Below are 20,483 nucleotides of genomic sequence, written 5' to 3' on the forward strand. Positions count from 1 at the left end.
CCCATATATTCTGCATTTTTATGCATTCAATTTCCTGAGTGCCCTTTCTGTACGTGATTAACCTCTGCTGTATAAATCTTAATTTTTCAGATTAAACAGAAGTTGTCATCTACACTGTGCTTCTCTGTCTGTGAAGACAGCTCCTATTCAGCTGCAATTGTTTAATGGCAAACCCTCCCCACCAATATATTCCTTATTCTTGAAATCTAAGTTGGCAATCTAAAATTGCACTTCATAATTAGAAATACTGTGGATAGGTGGAATGTCAGACCATCTGATTCATTAAGCTATTCAGTTAAGGATTATTCAGTATTACAGAAACAAGAAAGGATCACACAGACATCCAGCCATTGTGAGCAAGCAGGGTAGGAGAGAACTGCCGCTGGAAGTTGCCACTAGGAGCTTCTCTGGTATTTCCTTGAAAAGTGTCAATGTGAATTCTCATCAACAAGAGGAGAAAAAACACATGATCATCTCTTGAAGGGGGCCTGGAAAACTATGCAAAATTTAACATACAAAAAAGGAAAGCAAAATATAGTACAGTTGCAGGAATCGCAAAGATCAGGGTAAAACAGGGAGGAACAAATGTGAAAAGAGGCACATCCTCTGCGGGAGGAGCTGCTAGTCACTACACATCTTGCTGAGCACTCATTCACAGCAGTCCATACTATCATCTTATAGATGCTTATAGAGCATCTTATCAATGTAAATCATACAGAAAAATTAATACTTCTATAAGGTGTAAGGTGTCTTGGTTTAATACTATAAATTAACAGTTAAAAAATCATCATTTAGGAAACCCATAACAAACATTTGCCTTCTGTTTGCATACATGGAATTCCACTCAACTGAGATTCAGGACTGAATCTTCAATCATCAGTACACACTGTACTGATGGTCTGATTAGCATATTAAGTTTAAAAAGAGAAATGGCTGTGAACAATTCCTATTTTGAAAACCTGCTTGCAGTTATCATTCATACAGTCAAGACAAATGGCACCAAATATACGATAAAAGCTAAACATATCCAATGTTCATCTTTAAAATGATAAAAAGAAAGGCTGATCCTATGCAAAATCATGCAGTCTATCCCCATCATGGCTGGTATCAACCACACTAAGAAATTTAAATATTTCCAATTAATGTTGGCTTGTGTATTTCTCCTGCAATTACAGAAGCTCTGATTTGTTACTGATATCTGATTTCAGTTACCACTTTCTGTTTTTATCAGCTCTTTGATGATGTATAAGACCTTGTCATCTAGAAAAGAAAAAAAAATACACAGTGTGTGAAAAAGAGCAAGCTTAAAAACTGATTCTCAAAATGCCAAAAGTTATAAGAGAAGTCTAGCTCTTAGCAACTTAAAATTTTAATGTTTTAGGCTATGCCAGAATCTAAAGCAAAACAAGTGATTACCATCTGGCAAGCAAAAGGACAAACAGTACGTACACAGTACATTATCATAAAATTATTTGATGAACTGCTGATGACCATTTCAGTATTCCACAAAAGAGATTGGGAAGGTTGTGGGTTAATTCCAGATCCATCAGCATACAGGAACTGCCTTTCTTCCACACCTACAATATGCTCCTGAACATCCAGTGTCCAAATTTTAAATTGTGCTCTGCTATCCCTTACTTTTGGGAACCAACATGCCATTGGTTAACCCAGATTTTGAGACAACTTGCATAACACTTTTAAATCATCCATGCCTAGGATTCTCCACACAATCTCAATTCTACTTTGAGATGCTTGCCTCACCATTACTACCACTACCTTGAATGCTGTCACCAGGGATATCTTTAAAACGGCAGTTGTGCAGATCTTGGTACATCTGGGGCAAGCCACATGATATATGCAGGGTTAGTAATGACTTTCTGGACGCCTCTTAATGGAACTTTCCTATCACACATGCTACTGTGTGAGGATGCAGTTTGCTAATGATTCCTCAGTTTTGCTACAAGGTCCATTTAACAAAGAGTAATGCCAGCAATAAGTTACCTTCAAGTGACATTTTGGGATTTTCAAGCTTCTTCTTCAAAACAGACTCAATGAGAACTCTCAGCTGTTTGAAAATCACTGCTATCTTAACAGGAGCCTATAAGGAAAAGACAAATACTTCAGCATCAGACATTTCACACCAAACTATAGATCAAAATATTACCCTACATATAAACAAGAGTTTATAACAAGATTGCTGCAGACACGATGCACATACGTGATTTTTAATGTAATGGTAATCATGATGGATAGTATACTCATTAAATTACTGTGCTTACATTATGCCTCAGCTTTAGGCACCAGCTGTTCACAGTATCAAAGCCTGAAGAACAGCAGTTGAGAAGGTTAACTTAGAATGTATTTCCACACAACCAGCATAAGAGGAAATTATTACTTTACCAATAAGCTGAACAACTAATTGCCATTTTATCCCCCCAAGGTAACAAAGTTCAAATTACATTTACACCTGAAATAAAACAGCTATGCATTTGCCTCTTGGGAGGTCTGTCAGGCCTTCTAACAAGGCAATCACAAGCCTTTTCTAAATCTCACTATGAATTTGGATACCTAAAACTGAACCCTCTCCCAAAAATATTTCATTTTATCCTTTCCTCCCCATTTCAATCTTTATTTAATTTATATGCTGCCTCTGGTACAAAAAGTAGCTGCTAGAGCAGAAACACAAAATGCAAGGTATTTTGCTTAGCATCTCAGTAGAAAAGTAGAAATTCTGAAACACTCTGTAAGATATGATTAGCCCAGCAACTGCACAACTGTAGCTATCCAAGGACCAGAAAAAAAAAATCTTTAACAAATCCACAAGGGACCTGTTTGTTAAAATTCCCTGCTCAGGATTATCAGTGAATTAAATTAGATGACTGCTCACTTGAATCAACAGACAGCAAAAAATTGTTTTGTTGCTTATAGTTGTCTCTGAGAGTGGCACAAGGCCCAGGGCACAGAGGGAGCACAGAAAATTGTAACACGCCGCTGCCTGGATAGCAAAACCCATTGTTTGCCATTTACCAGAATTTACAGAGGATGTTTTCATGACAACTATTTTGTCTGCAAAAATATGCTAGAAAAGTGCTCTCAGTTTTCCAATTTCCAAGTAAAACTTATAATACGTGCAGAAAGGAAAAAAATCTAATCAAGAAAACCAAACATCCCAAACCCAAGTAAGCAGCTGTTTTACAATTTGGAATTTTTTTTTCCCAAACAATTCTGTCTGCACTACAGAACAGTATATACAGTAGTATGCCAAAGATAAACATGTAGTTACAAGATAGTAAAATTATAAGAAAGGGTAATATAAAAACAGTAAACTCCTCTGCTTTTAGTACAAGCTCTAGGAAAAAAAGGCTCAGTCTGCATCCATTTTCAATACCTTTTCTGAAAGAACACTTTCTTCTTGAAGAGAGAGGGAACTGATTTGTTGCACACCATGTATGACAAGTCTATTCTTTTGAGTGTGATTTATTAAGATTTCATTACATGTATATAAAATTTCCCATCATTATCTTAAATTCTCTCCATCTTTCTTCCCTCTTGTTTCCATCTCCCATAGACGGTGGTCTGAATCAAGCTAATATACCAACTATGCAATATGAAAGCTCATGGAATCACAAAAGGTAGTTTAGTTATAACTCCAATGCACCTGAAAATGGATCCAACCATCAACTGTCAGGAGACGCTCGCGATGCTGGACTTCTATATCCCCACCAAAAAGCAAAATGGGAAAGGGGGATATTAAAGTAGTTTCTCTCAAATACACCTTGGCATATCTCACCTACATATAAAAAAAACCACAAACAATTACAAACAGCAACACAAAATCACAAACCACATAACATTCTATAACACTAAATTTAATTGCTACTTCTACAAGCAAGAAACACACTTTTTTCCTTTTTCAAGAAGCAACCAAAACAGGTTATTGTAAACAATCAATAGCTATTTGTCTGCCTTACACCACATAAAATAACTCACTCTAAGTAAGTGACAGACTTATATGCTAGAAGTTAGCTAAAGCCACAGTTATCTTCTTAAAGCTTAAATAGAGACGTAACATTAACCTAGTGTTTTTCATAGAAGCAACATGAAAAGTAGTAACACTACTGAAGCAAAAGGCAGGCAAAGCTCTTTCATTATACATTCTTCTTGGGAACTGTTTTATCAGTTTAGCTATATCCACATATGAACGTGCATAAATGTGGTATACATAAACACACACTCTGCATGAAGTATGGAGCTCAGCATGTACTGCTTCTGGCTTTGGAACATCTTGAAAAAAGACAGAATGGGGTGGAATGAGTTGTAGTGGGAAGAATGGACATAAAAAGAGCGCATATTCATACAAAAGTGGAGGCTTAGTTTGTCCCATTTTTCATGGAATAACTTACCTACCTTAGCTGCTGTCTTGTCATCACACTATGATGTTCTTGAGCATCAGGAAATATTTTCAACTCTCAAAAAATACTATTGCTTTATATGTGCTAAAAAGTCTAATACTTCCTGCTTCTCCACAGTAAATTTGGCCATTAAACTACTGTCAAACTTTTGTTGTACCAGAAGTATAACTAAATACAAACACTTCAATTTAGCAAATAGCTGACAAGATTTTCAATTGAAGGGGAAAGAAGTTAAAAAAACTGCAACTCACTTAGGGAGTTTACTGTCCATTACAGAACTGGCTCTTTTATTTTATTACTGGTGTGTGTCAGTACCAAGTTTCAAAACCCCAGAACAGTAACAAAACAGATTTTGGGAAGTTACTACTACATATTACTGTGTAAAGTGTTATCAAAATCAACAAGACTGTATTTAAAAAAATCAATGATATTATTAAGTTAAATGATGCACAGAAAATGCCTTCCATTTATAGTTACCAGCTTCACCATGAACAGATTTGTTCATGATTTTCAGCTTCACCTTCTTTTTTTCAGCACTCAGTTGACTCACTTCTATGGACTTTAGGACTATTAGATAAGACTTTTTAACATAAAACAATTAGATATTAAATAACATACACTAGTTTGAAGTTTACTAGAGACAGAACTCCACCTTTACACAAACTACAAGCTACATTCACTATCTTCAACTTACCTTCTCCTGGTAAAGCAGCCATCCGTATGTCTGCAAGTCTCGATTTACGGAAGAGGGATGAACTTGAGCTTTACCCTGAGCAGTTTCTACTGTGCAAGCCAGCTTCTCTGTAATATCCACAGACTTTGTATATAGTATTTTTCCTACATTGTCATACAGCCCTGCAGTCAACACAGCTTTAAGAAGAGCTGTTTCACTGAGAGACAGAGATTGTGTGGCTCCATTTCCATCCCATCCACATTGTGTTGAAGGTGCTGTAAACCCTGCTGCTCTGACCACCCTTATGAGTTCTTGCTTCACATCCTGAAATTAGGATAGTATTAGTAAAGTTTAGAATTTAAAAAGTTACATACTCCACTTCAACAGCATGAAATTACACTTCATCTGAATTATTCATGCCCTCCAGGGGAAAGTCCCTTACTAGAATAATCACTTGTATTTTCTGCAGCCACACTGGAATCCTAGCTGTTTCTATGATAAAAACATTATTTATAACAATCTGATATCTGGAATATAGGATTAAACATATGGAAATATATATTCTGCAAATACTGACTCTCTACCTGCAGTTAAAATGAAAAGGTACATTTGCATCAAAAATCCAATTCTGCTTAGAAGTACTCAGTCACCCAAACTTAAAAAGTAAAGATCAACTAAAACTTTTTCTCACCAAAAATAAGAGGCCATTCATGTACATTTGTGGCTCATCTTTCAAATTAATGTTAATAGATATGTTATTTGATATCAAGAATAACATAAATATTTTAATTAATGAAGTTTTGATTCTTTGATGAAAGTAAGGCCTAGCTTCTCCAATGGCAGTGACTACAAAGCTATTTACCAAAGTGTGCATATCCAAAACTCAAATACAGACACAGCTACCTTGATTGAGAGTGTGCATTTCATCAGTCCCTAAATTCCACTTGCTTTTATCTTGTCTAAATAGTAACTGTGATATATCATCTCTTTAAAAGGGAATAACATTTTCAGAGGGAAATTTTAACAAATAACTTATGAGTACAGAGCATAAAGATAAGTTTTACCTCCAGAGTTAACAGTGAAGTCCTATTAAGGAAATTCCTTCTGCAGTAAGTCATTTCAGCACGATACCCCCCTTCCTGTCGGGCCCTTTTCCACCTAAGGAAAAAATAGTGTCTGATACAGCAAGAAACCCATCAAGACCATAACAGCAGAAGAGGCACTAAGTTAAAAAGAAAAATGTGTTTTGGCAAGCATTCTCCACTTTAAAGTAAGTTGTTTTAATGGAGATTAATTCTGCTGGCTTAAGGACACTCAAAAGAACATGTCTGTAATGTAGATTTGACAGATACTAACAAAAATACAAGGTGATTTACTCTCAACTCCCACACATTTCTGTCTTGACAGTCAAAACAAAATTCAGACTTAGTGGTAATACCCTGAAGAGAAAAAAAACCTGTATGTCATTTTATACATTTGTGCTTTATCAAATACAAAATATTCTGGTCAAAATACCACAAACAGCAAACAAAATACTTTGAACACTAGAATAAACTGACACAGTAAACCTCTGTATGTGTCCAGGTATAGTTAAAAGGTGTTGAAGAACAAAACACTAAGCAAACTATCCATTTGTGTTACAGTACTTGGCAATCTATTGTTACTCTGAACAGAAAAAACTTGACATGAATGCAGTTCAAGAGGTATTAAGGATTCTTTACATAACTGCATTTTGTGTTATCTGCTACTAGTTATGAGCATAGGAGAATCATCACTTACCCCAGATAAGCATTGTAGATTGTTATATGGTCTGAAACTGCCATAGCTAAAGATGATTTTGCAAGATCTGCTTCATCTTTTCGACCAATAGGTGTAGTAAATGGGGATTTTTCTGTCATAACAGCAGCTAAAGTTGCCTGCAATTTTTCAGTACACATCACTTAGAACTATTTTGTTATAAGCTTACATGTTCATAAAACAAATAGCCTGAAATTTTCTTTTATCATTATCTTAGAATGATAGGCTTGAGTTGCAAAGGACTTAAAGATCATCTAGTTTCAAGCCCCTGCTTTAGGCAGGGACACCTTCCACTAAACCAGGTTGTTCAAAGCCCCACCCAACCTGGCCTTGAACACTCCTAGCAAGGGGACACCCCCAACATCTCTGGGCAGCCTGTGCCAGTGTCTCACCACCCTCACAGTAAAGAATTTCTTCCTAATATCAAATCAAACCAAATGCTCTTTCAGTTCAAACCCATTCCCTCTTGTCCTGTTACCATATGCCCCTTTAAGAAGTTCCTCTTCAATGCCCTTCAGACACTGAAAAGCTGCAATTAGGTCATGCTGAAGCCTTTTCTCCATGCTGAACAACCCTACTTCTCTCAATCTCCTCAAAGAAGAGGTACTCCAATTCTCTCTGATCATATTAATGATAAACTCTGGACTCACTTCAGCAGGTCCATATCCTTCTTGTGTTGGGGCTACCAGAGTTGGATCCAGCACTACAGGTGGAGTCTCATGAAAGCACCCTCTGCAGAGGGGCAGAATCCCCTCCCTCCCCTGCTGCCCACACTGCGCTGGATGCAGCCCAGGACACGTATGGCTCTCTGGGCTGTGAGTGCCATGGCCAGGGCATGTGCAGCCTCTCATCCACCAGCACCCCCAAGTCCTTCTCCCCAGGGCTGCTCTGGACCTGTTCATCCCCAGCGTGTGCTGGCATCCGGGGCTGTCCTGACCCTGGTGCAGCACCAGCACCTGGCTCCACATCTGCCCACTTCTCCAGGTCCCTTTGGATGACATCCCATCCTTCAGGTGTGTCAACAGCACCAGTCAGCTTGGGGTCATCTGCAAATCTGCTGAGGGGGCACTCGATCCCTTTGTCTTATGTCACTGATGAAGGTATTAAATAACTCTGGCCCCAGTATGGACCTCTGAAGGCACCACTTGTCACTGATGTCCATCAGGACACTGAGCCCTTGACCATGAGCCTCTGATAGGACTGTGCAACCACTTTCTTATCCCTCTAATAGTTCACCCTTTGAATCAATCCCTCTCCAGTTTAGATGGGGGACTACTGTAAAGGATTTGCAGAAGTCCAGATAAACAAGTGTGTAGCCTGTCCCTTGTCCACTGATGTGGTCTCTCCAGCACAGAAGGCCACTGGGTTGGTCAAGCAGGACTTGCCCTTGGTTAAGCTCATGCCGGTGTCTTGAATCACCTTCCTGTCTTCCAAGTGCCACACCATATTTCTAAGAGGATCTGTTCCATGATCTTCCCAGGTACAGACTGAAGCTGACATTTTAGTAGCTCCCAAGGCCCCTCTTTTCTACTTTTTTAAAAGAAGACAGGTACAATGTTTCCCCTTTCCCAGTCACCTGGGACTTCACTTGACTGCCATAAAAGTGGTTGCCATTGATGACTGAGGAAAAAACCTGGAAACCAAGCCTGATTATCCACTGTGGAGAGTACCTAGGAGTTTAGAATCATAGAACCACTGTGAGTTGGAAAAGACCTTAAAGATCATTGAATCCAACCATAAAGAACACTTATATTATTCCCCTCCATGACATCTGGGTGCCCTCACCCTAAAGTAAGCATTTTAACTTGCACCACCTTTTCAAAATACCTCATTACAAGAAATCAGATTAATTGCAAAGAATTAACAATTTCTATACTTTGTAATTTTTTTTCACTTACCACAGGATCCAAGCAGCCAAATATAGCACCAAATATAAGCATTTTGCCAATCTTTACATTAACAGGAAGGGCTGCAAGGTGCTGGCCCAATGGAGTCAGCTTGGGCTCATTTAACTGACAAGCACCAATCTTCCTCAAAAGATTCATTGCATTACCAATTACTTGCTGCTGAGGTGGATCTAATGCTCTGGAAAGAAAATCTTCAGGAGAGCCAAGACTGCATTTCTGTGAAGTAAAGGGACATATATTTAAATATAAAAATTTATTATAAAAAAATTCTCTAACAGATACACAGAAAACTGGAAAGCTGATCTTGCATCAAAAGTTCACATTCCCTCCCCACCAAACAAGCATCTTGCTTCCTGGAAGGCTGACATGCTTCACAATAGGTTAACAAAACTTCATTGTTTGGAAGGGCTTCATATGGCTTAACCACTGTTCAGAGAAGTATGTTACCAGTGATCACTGATGAGCATGGGACTCTCAATCCTGATGGACTGCAGTTCAACCCAGCACTAATTTGCCAGGTTGCTAGTTTTCCCATACACATCCTACTCACTTAAGACACGATGAGAGGTAATGGAATTCCTCCCTTAAACAGAAATCAATTAGGAGGCTATTAACAGAGTTTAAAATTGTCACTCTGAGGCAAACTGGAATCATATAGTACACTACTCTCTGAACAGCATGCTTGTATTTTACAGCAATCAAGTGCTGGGTTACTCCCTGACCTGTATGAGAAGCCCCACTAATTGCATTGGATCAGGTCTGTAGTAACAAACTTTTCAAATACTAGGGTCAATAATTCCAAAACAGGCAATCGTATGAAGGTGTAATTCCTCCAGAGGCATGCATAGCATTTTTAGCTAACAAGGTGTATTGGGCTTGTGTTGCCAGGTTTAGGTAGTAGGGACTGCATGGGTGAGTTTGGTGAGAAGCTGAGAGCAGCTTTCCCTACATCTAGCCAATGCCAGGTAGCTCCAGGGCAGACCCACTGGCCAAGGCTGAGCCAGTCAGTGATGGTGATCATGCCTCCAGAAGTTACTGCACAGAAACAAACTGCAGCCAGAGAGAAGGAGGTAAGAACAACTCTGAAGATACCAAAATCAGTGAAAAAAGTAGGGGAGGAGGTTCTCCAGCTGCTGCAGCCCATGGTGAGGAAGGCTGTCCCCCTGCAGTTCATGGAGGTCTGTGGTGGAGCCCACACTCAAGCAGGTGGATGCCTGAAGGAGGCTGTGACCCTGTGGAAAGCTCACACTGGAGCAAGCTCCTGGCAGGACCTGTTGTGCCATGATGAGAGGAGCCCACACTGCAGCAGGTTTGCTGGCAGAACTTATGACCCTGAGTGGGATCCATGCTGGAGCAGTTAATGAAAAACTGCAACCTGTGGGAAGGATTCACACTGCAGAAGCCTGTAAAGGACTGTATCCAGTGGAAGGGACCCCAAGATGGAGCAGAGGAAGGAGTCCTCCCTTTCTCTGAGGAGGAAGCAGCAGCAGAAATCTGATAAACTGACCAAAACTGCCACTCCCCATCTCCCTGTGCTGATGGAGGATAGGAGGTAGGGAATTGGGAAATAAAGTTAGGCCCAGGAAAGAGGGAGGGGTGGTCTTTACATCTCATTAACCTACTCTAACTTAATTGATTATAAATTCTATTGATTTCCACATATCAAGTCTGTTTTGCCTGGGACAGTAACTGGTGAGTCATCTCTTTGTGTCCTTATCTCTAGCTATGAGCCTTTTGTTATATTTTCTCTCCCATCCACCTGAGGTGGAGAGTAATAGAGGAGCTTTGGGGGCATTCAGCCACGGTCAGCCCACCACACAACGTTAGGAATTCTAAAACCAAAAACCATACCATAATATGAAGGCATAATTCCTCCAAAGGCACACGCAGTATTTCTGGAACAGAATATTCCATGAAGCTTTCAAACCTGCAACATCACAAAATCATTAAAAAAATATATATTCAACTAAATTTTTGAATTAAACTTGTAAATCTGGTTTTTACATGGCCATTCTTTGCAGTTTTTCTCTTGAGGGGCAGGGAAAGGAGTAGCATGGGTAAGCCATTCATACTTTGAATTAAGGTATGTGCTGCAGCTTGGAAAACAAGTTTTAGTCAGAGAGAGAAAGCAGGAAACCCCAATTTTCGAAACAAGTCTGTAAAATCCTTCCAAACTGAAAAGTCTTTTAGGGGGCTAAAAGGCACACTTCATTGGTTATAGCAAGTGACTTTAACCTTAATTCTTTCTCACTGAAAGTCACTTTTGGTTTTCACAGAAGCAGGAAAAAGGTTTTTCCACTGCAGTAACAGAAACTAATTCTCCAGTGCCCCCATCTCATCCATAGAGATTACCTCCTCAGAAGCCTACAGATTTGTCTGATAAAAAATTCAAAGTTTAGATGGTAAGGTTTGCACACATTTGATGTAAGCCAATCAGGCGTTGTAAAAAATTGATGTCCTACAATTCCCTGTGCTGCACTTTTCCATTAATTATGAATATTTAAAATAAACACATTACAGAAATATTAATAATAAAATTAATTTTTGTAAAAAGTGTGAAAGACTACAGTAACACTTTACACATATGATACTCAAATTCTTGTTTTGGTTGAATTTTTCCAGTTTTATCTTTCTGGTTTGCAGTAAATAAAGTGAATTTCAACAAGAATTCTCGGTCTTGCACAGGAAAAAAAAGACTGTATATATGTGATTTACAGAATTCTGCTATGTTTACAATACCTGTCTCTCGTGTACATTCGGAAGCAGAACCCATCCCTAACACGCCCAGCTCTTCCTTGCCGCTGCAGAGCACTAGCTTTACTAACAAAGGTCTCTTCCAGGGAACTCATCTGACTGCTTTCATGATACCTTAAACATTATAAAGCATATTCAGATTTCAGAAATAAAATTTTCATGTACATATAACCTGAACAACAGCATATTGACAATACATCTAATGAGAAATTTTTGAAAATACATTTAGTTTTGAAAACCAAGCATATCTGGGAAGAACAGTATATTATAATACATTAAACACAAGTCACTAGTGAAAGTATAAAAATTGGAAAATGAAAGTTTTTCAGTTTCGTCGCCTTGGCAATTCAGAACCATTCTAACATATTGTGTAGGGATTTTCACATTTAAAGTGAAGAAAAAATAACTTTCAAAAACTGAAACAGCATAAAAACACTTTCTCCATTTTTAAAACAGTACTTAATCATAATTATCCATACATTGTATCTATTATCTACAAACTTCCCTTTTTCTTTTCACCATTTGAAAGTCCAAACATACATCCCAAACCTGTACCCAAAACTGCAAGCTTTTAAATGAGCTCAGCATATTTCTGCATCAGAACTCTAATTAATAAGGATAATTACAGAAAGTATTACTCTAAGGTAATAAGGATACTACAAAATCCTTGCAGCTCTATCCTCCAAATATTCACAGTAACCACAGCGTGACTGATGAAAATCAAACTCTCACCTATTTTCTTTTGTTCTCCCAGTATCAATTACAAAGACAACATCTGGTATTGTGATACCCGTCTCTGCTATATTGGTTGCCAAAACAATCTGGAAAGAGTAACATAACATAAATAGAAGAACTGGAATGTGCAACAGGTTTCAACCTTTAAATCAGTATTAAGGAGTTTAAATCAGTATTAAGGAGTAAGTCTGGTTAAATTTTTTTTTTACCAAGAAATGTCTACTTAAATAATTTGACAAATAATTAAAAGCTATATGACTTAGAAAATGGTCTAGTTTTCCCCAAGGAGAGAAATTAAAAGTTAGAAAATACTTTCACATTCACATTTTGTTTTATAATCCATCAAAATTACTGGTTAGTATCTGCCAAAATTGATCAACATTTAATTACATAGTCTGGCAGTAAATAAAATAGTATTTTTTCAAGATAAAAGCCATAGTTACTGGTTAACAATAGCTAAAATACAGGTAAGTAATAATTAAGGAAGTTCACAGAAAATTTTAGGTTTAAGAATTTGTCCAATACCGTCAAGTTTTTCACAGAACATTATCTTCTACCTATTACAGACCACCAAATGAGAATTGTTTCTTTGCAGAGATGAAATTCTAGGAACACCTAATTGTTGTGTAATTCTGTATGATAACAATTCAGATTTGCACCCACAGAAAATTTCTCTTTTCAGTTGTGAACTTCATAAATATTACCTTTCTAATACCAAGAGGAGGTATTGTAAATGCAGCTGCTTGATCTTGAGTTGAAAGAACAGAATGCAAAGCTATCAACCTATGCCTAGAACAAGAAATTATAATAATAAATACACACTCATCAAATAACATGGAATAAAAAAAGACCAGTATAATGACATCATTTGAAAAAGAATAGACAACTGAAAGAGTAAAACTTTGTATGATTAGGTATGAAAGTCTGCTTGATTGTTTTATTACAACAGCTAGAAAAATAATCTAATTAGTTCATAGGGATGTTCTCCCATTCTGTAAAAATGAAGGAAAAATATTAATACTACAGAACTGCTGGTTACTTTACAATAACAGCCTAGCAATAAAGGGAGCTAGGTGTCTGTAAACCTAAGTTCTTTAAATTGTGCTTTCAAGAAAAGGACCATTACAAATACGTGCAACTTTGAGTAATAGAGGCCTTCAGAGATGAGATAGCCACAGAGACTGGCATTTTCCTTCTCTTCCAGACCTTTACATCTCAGTCCATAAACAAATATCTAGCATTTGACTGCAATTGTTCCTTTTATGCAGTTGTGTTGCTAACTTTTAGTTACCAAAAAAAAAAAAATTTTTTTTAAATTATCTGTCACTACAACCCTAGGCCATTTCTCCTGGTAGATCCAGATGCTCTGGAGCTCTTCTCAGGAAGTAGTCACTTCCATGTAAACAGTAAGCCACAGAAATCTGTATCCCTGGTATGGCAGCTTCCATACCCTAAGAAGTGGAAAAGAAGTAGTCAAGTGCTTTTGATTACATAGATTTGTTGAAGACTAAAATAGAAAGTAATTAAAAAAAAATGTATCATACCATTCGTAAGTATCTGTCATTTTTGCTTGTATAACTTTTAGACTACAGCAATAAAAGTACATTTGTATTATAGCAAAAGTACATTTGCATTGCAGTAAAAGTACATTTGTAGCACAATTAGCTCAGAGGTGTAACTCTCATTTGCCTTTTACAAGAATAGCAAACCTTAACGAATATGTTTGTTGGGTTGTAACTTAGAGTATTAAATTCACAAAAAATATCTGCATTACCTGTCATGCAAGTTAAATCTTCTGTCAGTTGAAATGAGATCATACAGCTGTTGGATATGAGCAAGGCCTGGTAAAAAGATCAGCACAGCACCTTCAATATTCTTGAACTGAGGACTTCTATCTGCAAAATAACAGCACAAGCATATACCTAAAACAAACATGAATTGCAAACCATTTCACATAACAAGAAGAATGAATGCTAGGCCCCATGGTTAATGCTTCTTAGGATCTTTCCTATAAGAATGAAGTCAAGTACTTCATTATTAGTAGAAAGCGGTGGAAAACAGGTCCAAAGGAAACCCCAAGTACATAAACTTCTTAAGAAGTGGACTAGAAGTACCTAAGTATGCAAGCAACTCCAAAATAAGTTCAAGGTTGATCTTGTAAGGGTTCATATATAAGACAGCCTGCTGTGTACGATAGCTATACTTCGCATAGTAAGGAGCCAAATCAATACCAGATCCAGACTGGATTGGGACATACTCCTAAAAAACAAGAGTAAGCAGAAAGAAAAAAAAAATCACACTCTTAGTATTTTAGAACGTAAGAGAGCAGAAGGCGAATTTGCCATTCACTTGAAACAGAGATTGGATAAGAGAAATTTAACTAACTTCCCACCAAAACCTGTGTGAGTTAGATTAAATCACAACCACCTACATAATGTATAGAAGTATCTACAACCATTAAATGACATTCCAGATTTTAAAAAAAGGTAAAAATTAAAGTCTGTCCAAGAGGTAAACAGTCCCCAGGTCCATATCTGACATTCAACTGGTTTCAGTTCAAACTGGGTGTCGTGGTTTGACATGGAAGTGATTTTTTTTCAGGAAGTTGGGTCAAACCAATCAGTGGTCAAGTTTGGATATTGGCACCTGAAGTGACCACTGAAGATAGGGATACGCCTCTGAGACCACAGGGGGTTAAAAGCAAGAACTCCCAAGAGCTCGCTCTCTTTGGTTCCGGTCAGGGTGCTGTGCAGATCTCCCCTGCCCAGCCATGGGGCTGGGTGGGGGAGGGGAAGCCATGAGGCCTGGTCGAGGTGAGCCGAGGGGTAGAAGGACTGGAACCGAGCCAGCTCCTGTGGACGGAAGGGTGGAGAGAAGCAGAGATGCCTTTGTCGTCCCCCCCCCAAGAGGGAAGAGACAGAGAGTCCGGATGGCACCTGTAACTTTGCCGGCGCGGAGGAGAAGGAGGGAGGGGGAAGGCGCCCAGCCTTGGCCTTGGGAATCGGCTGCTGGGCAGAGATATCAGCCGTCCAGGGAGTCTGAGCTTTTAACCCTTTCCTGAAAAACGAAGGCTTTATAAAATATTACTCCTCCTTGATTTGAAGTAGAAGAGAGACAGTCTGGGATCCGAGATGATGGAAAAAGAAATTCTTGAGTTGGAAGGAGATGATGGAGTGGCTTGTGGCTGGACTTCTCTTGTTAGCCATAGACTGAACCAAATTCTCCTAACAGAAGCTGCACTTAGGGGGGTGCGTTGGTGTGCCAGGAGACTTGTTTCAGTGATTACCAGCAGAGGAGTAGAGAGAACAGAGGAGAGTTGGAGAAGGTGTGGAGAAGCCCTCTATCTTCAAGGAAGAAGAAGAGGAGAAGAAGACCTCTGTTCTTGGACCCTCGGCCCCAGGGGAAAATGGGGGGGACTGTAGTCCCAAGATGAGATGCTGAACTGTTGTCTCTTTTGGTCCATGGCAAAGCATCCTTAAAAGAGCCCTGTGAGCAGTCTGTCCATGCACGGTGGTGAGAGCACTGGGACATGGAAAGGAGAGTGTCACCATGGCAGATTTTCTCCGGGCGGTTGCCATGTGTGACATGGAAACACAAGGGTGGCAATTGTGTTTCCTGGGGGGGGTCTGTGGCACAGGAGAGACTCCTGTCTCCCTTGAAAGACTGAGTATTTGAATATCTGAAGGGTGGCAACTTGATCAGGATCCTGGGTGGTGTCTCACTGTTAAGTTTGTTTAGAAATTAGGTAGGAGGAGGAGAGGTGTTTTAGTAAGTCTTCATCCAGGATTTAGTGTTTGTAGTTTTTCTAGTAGTAGTAGTTTAATAAAGTTCTTTCCTTTGTTACTAAGATGGGCCTGCTCTGCTCTGTTCCTGATCACATCTCACAGCAATTATTTAGAAAAGTATATTTTCATGGAGGCGCTGGCATTGCGCCAGTGTCAAACCATAACACTGGGATAACAAGATATATACTCTTCTTTCAAAACTCCTATTTTGGGGTGTAAGAAACTAGTTTCACCTTTTCCCTCTCCCTTACTTCACCCTTCTCAACTAATGCTTGCAAGGAAAATTAAAAATTAATTAGGTGGCAACTCCTGCAGTGTTTTGGAACAGGAAAAAAGAAGAGTTAGCAGGAGAGACATACATCTGATTTTTCTCTAGACATCTTACATACATAGCATAGTATTTCTAAATTAAGTGGCACTATTGTAAACTACTGCATAGTTTCTCAATACACTTAAGGAAGCTTGACACCACATATCCTTCTGTACTGAAGGAAAACAATCAGCAGAGCACACCAGACTATTTTTCAACATATGTATAAGTGTTTGATCGTAGCAAGCTAAATTTTCAGAAGTTTTGCAAAGCAAGTCGGAGCAGACAGGTATCTTCCCAAAATACGTAGTCTAGATGACAGCCTAAGCTGCCAAAGTCAGATGGCACTGATAGAATTTCCCTGTCAAGAGTTTTGATCCAAAAGCATATACAATTGTCACTGCAGAGTACCTAAAGATTTATCATATCCTGTTAAACTAATGAGGGCTATACAGCAATCTCAGGCAAATAATCCCATTTGGCATGCCAAGTTGGAGGATCTTGGGAGTTTTTCAGCTAAGGATAAGGCCTTGTCTCTTCTGTTGTTAAGTTCACTATGTGGGAGAATTCTTTGGGAAAAAAAATAGAAATGGCTTCCCTGCCGCTGCTTATAAAAACAGAGCTGGTAATCTACAAGAGACCTCAATGTCAAATACAGCAAAATCAAGACATCTACATAGGAGTTGGAGCAACAATCAAAAGAGTGAAGCATTCATAAATATTAGTAGGAGTGCCATTGTGTCTGTTTTTTATAAACTGATTATCAAATATTTATTTGATATTCTAAAATTCAACCACAATAAATTCAAAGGAACCAAAATTATTAAATAATAAAAACCCCCAAAGGTTCTAAGACAAATCTAAAAATGCCTGTTTCACCTGGTGCTTTGTAATGCTTCCTCCTTTACCAGTAATATTTATTGTTACTTCCTCCTCCTCCTCCAAGAACTTCTGACAATATTCTGAATCCTTCTCCAGAACATAGCCAGTTGCTTCAATTACATCTTCAACATGGAAAATCTTTAGTGAAAATTCAAAGAAAAAACATGAGGCATGTAAAAAACTAATCAGCAACCTTTTTCATTTTTTAAATCTTGCATAACAAAGTTGAAGAGAGCTTTAATGTTGTTATAAATCTTGCACATTTCAACTTAAACTGTCTTATGATTTTTGAAAACCAAATCTCAGAGCAATCAAGTTTGTTAAGGAGCCTCTCCACCTGATCATGACATAACCTTTACCATAACCTATATAGTACATATAACAAAAACTCATAAGAGTGCAGTGACAAAGTTACAGCGGTGTGAGAAGAATTCTTTAATGCTTTCCTTTCTACCTAAGTTGAACAGAGAAAAAAAGTGTAACTGATGGACTGATTGTAATCAATAAATCCATCGCAAAAAATAATACAGCTATACACTCCAAAGCCCTGAAGCTATTCTATATTTTCATAAAAGAAAATGGACTACAAGCCCTATAAATACTTATTTTAAGATCTGCATTTCTGGTAAAAAAAAAAAAGAGTGATATAGATATATTTCCTAGATACTAACCAGGTAAACACAGTATACATACTTACCAAGTATCTTGCACAATCAAAATAAACATCTACCTACCTCAACTGGGTAGCTCCTCCCTGAGATCCTTAAAATGGGACAGTGTGAGAAATAGCTGGAAAACTTCTCACTGTCTACAGTGGCACTCATTAAAATCAGGTGCAGGTCTGAGCGTTTATGCAAAATCTCTCTCAGGATAACTAGCATCTACCTACCTCAACTGGGTAGCTCCTCCCTGAGATCCTTAAAATGGGACAGTGTGAGAAATAGCTGGAAAACTTCTCACTGTCTACAGTGGCACTCATTAAAATCAGGTGCAGGTCTGAGCGTTTATGCAAAATCTCTCTCAGGATAACTAGCAAGAAATCAGACTGGACACTTCTTTCATGTACCTAGAATTAGAAAAACACATCTATATCAAGAATTTAGTACAGATCAAGGCCCAGAATAACTGTAATTTCTGCAGAATAGTAAAGAACTGATAACCTCATCAACGATAATATGAGATATACTTGACAGGAGACCATCTTCTTGAAGTTTCCGAAGCAGGACACCTGTTGTACAGTACAGCAGTCTGGTGGCTTCTCCTGTTCTTGATTCCATACGAATTTGATATCCACACAGGGAATTCTTAAAAAAAAAAAATTGAAAATACAGAATAACTTAAAATAATATACAAGCTAACAACAGTCAAAATTAAGTGACATTTATGAGCTGTAAAATTCAGACACTGCACAATGCTAATTAAGTAGTATAGTGAATGACCGCCACACTTCCATACAAGTACTTTACTTTTTTAAGAAAGGAAAAAAATCATGAAACTTATCCAGAGTGGCAAAGAGCTGGTAAAATCAGGGTTGTTTTCAGGACTATGACAGTTTCTAAAATACTTTTATCCAGATTACCCTAACAAATACAGCACTTCGGCTTTCTTCAAATAACAAAATAACTTATGCTGGAAAGAGCCTCTCTCAAAGCATGGCCTCACTCAAGGCCAGACTGGATTGCTCAGAGGCTTATTTGGGGGACTTTGCTTCATCCCTAGTGGTAGTGACACAAAAGTCCCTGAGCAATCTGTTCAAATCTTTGACCATTCCAGCTATGAAACACTGTTGCTTTACATCAGCCTCTGAAGACTTTAGAAATCATATATGGATACCTACAGGTTTACAGGTGACAAGAGAAAAATGAAACAACTGACATACCAAGAAGTCCTTTTCAAGAGAAAATAACATCTAATTATTTGGTTGTATAAAAAATAATGTTCTCACATTGTTGTTTTTGTCAACACTCCAGCCCCCTGTATTGGATTAAGACAAGTAAAGGAATTAAGATACTTCTTACTTTTCCTCCCGGTCCTGATTCACAGCCTAGCTCTTCACAAACCCTTGTTGCCAGACTCACTGCTGAGATTCTTCGGGGTTGTGTGCAAACAATGTTGCATTTTTTTGATCCTTCATCTAGCAACAAGTCTTCCAACACATAATGGGGCACCTGGGTACTCTTCCCACTGCCTGTTTCACCAGCAACAACAACTACTCTATGTTTTTTAAGCGTTTCTACAATCGAGTATCTGTGCTTAAACACAGGTAGCTCCTGGCGCTCTTTCAGAAGCCTCTGGTATCTAGAGGAACTCTGCAGCTTCTTGAACAAAATTCTTGAAGGTTCCAAATTATCTGCATCTGAGGTATCAAGGGAGAGACTGCTGAAGTCCTCATCAGAAACCAAGTTTTCCCAGGAATCTTCAGGACCCTCAGATAGTCTTGGCTGGTTTTCAGACTGTAGCTGCTGTTGCTGTTTCAGTTTGTTTAACAATTTAGCAATAAAGGTATCACGTGGTTTGTTGGTTTCTATCTTGCTTTCTTCTTCCTTTTTCTTTTCAATATCCCTCCATTCTAGCCAGACATCTCGGTAGGTAGGAGGCAGCAATTGATGAACTGACTTCCAGTGAAAAAAGCAGAAAAAAATTACATTATATACTACTTAGTAGTATCACTAGTATTTTATGTGTAAACAAACGCAAATGCCAAAAGATTTGACAAAAACCAAGTAGGAAACCATTCTAAATACAGAAACTATGAAAGCAGTAATAGAAATATCAACAATACATCTTTATTTTCAATTAGCTTTCAGTTTTTACAAGACTGAAAGTACAACTTTACCAAAAAAAATCTCTTCTGGATGCTGCAAAGCACATGCACAATTAGATATAAACAAACACACATGTAATGGAAGCAAAGAATTTAATAGGAAATACTACATGAAACTACTTCTGGAACTTAACTATAGACACTATAGCAAAATAACGCAGAGGCAGATTCGAGGCCAAGAACAGTAATACTGCTAAGAAACTTACTTGTCCTTTGGTTAAATGGTAGAGTGCCAAAGTAGCAGCTAGATGTTGTGCTTGCATACTATCTTCTGTTACAATTGTAGGACACATTGCCATTATATCATCTGATGACTTAATAATCCTGACCCTTAATGAAAAATTTCAAAAGTAGTTATCTTAATTTTCTGCAACCGATATAAACAGAAAATACCTGTATGACAA

General features: G+C 38.2%; 1 protein-coding gene across 1 annotated transcript in view; it reads right to left on the reverse strand.

The window, feature by feature from the left end:
- Positions 1 to 611: 611 nt before the first annotated feature.
- DHX29 (DExH-box helicase 29) overlaps positions 612 to 20,483 on the reverse strand; it is a 29,199-nt gene continuing 9,327 nt past the window's right edge. Inside the window, exons 10-27 of the mRNA XM_068176736.1 lie at positions 20,286 to 20,409; positions 19,274 to 19,870; positions 18,416 to 18,559; positions 18,145 to 18,321; positions 17,253 to 17,393; positions 14,393 to 14,537; positions 14,053 to 14,173; positions 12,983 to 13,067; positions 12,276 to 12,364; positions 11,529 to 11,657; positions 10,641 to 10,716; positions 8,781 to 9,005; positions 6,865 to 7,001; positions 6,150 to 6,243; positions 5,107 to 5,409; positions 3,659 to 3,790; positions 2,002 to 2,098; positions 612 to 1,260 (exon numbers count right to left, since the gene is read on the reverse strand). Of these exons, the coding sequence (XP_068032837.1) occupies positions 1,205 to 1,260; positions 2,002 to 2,098; positions 3,659 to 3,790; positions 5,107 to 5,409; positions 6,150 to 6,243; positions 6,865 to 7,001; positions 8,781 to 9,005; positions 10,641 to 10,716; positions 11,529 to 11,657; positions 12,276 to 12,364; positions 12,983 to 13,067; positions 14,053 to 14,173; positions 14,393 to 14,537; positions 17,253 to 17,393; positions 18,145 to 18,321; positions 18,416 to 18,559; positions 19,274 to 19,870; positions 20,286 to 20,409 (2,872 nt within the window). The 3' untranslated portion in view covers positions 612 to 1,204. The remainder of the gene's footprint in view (positions 1,261 to 2,001; positions 2,099 to 3,658; positions 3,791 to 5,106; positions 5,410 to 6,149; positions 6,244 to 6,864; positions 7,002 to 8,780; positions 9,006 to 10,640; positions 10,717 to 11,528; positions 11,658 to 12,275; positions 12,365 to 12,982; positions 13,068 to 14,052; positions 14,174 to 14,392; positions 14,538 to 17,252; positions 17,394 to 18,144; positions 18,322 to 18,415; positions 18,560 to 19,273; positions 19,871 to 20,285; positions 20,410 to 20,483) is intronic.

This window comes from Anomalospiza imberbis, chromosome Z, assembly GCF_031753505.1.
Source record: "Anomalospiza imberbis isolate Cuckoo-Finch-1a 21T00152 chromosome Z, ASM3175350v1, whole genome shotgun sequence".
Taxonomy (NCBI): domain Eukaryota; kingdom Metazoa; phylum Chordata; class Aves; order Passeriformes; family Viduidae; genus Anomalospiza; species Anomalospiza imberbis.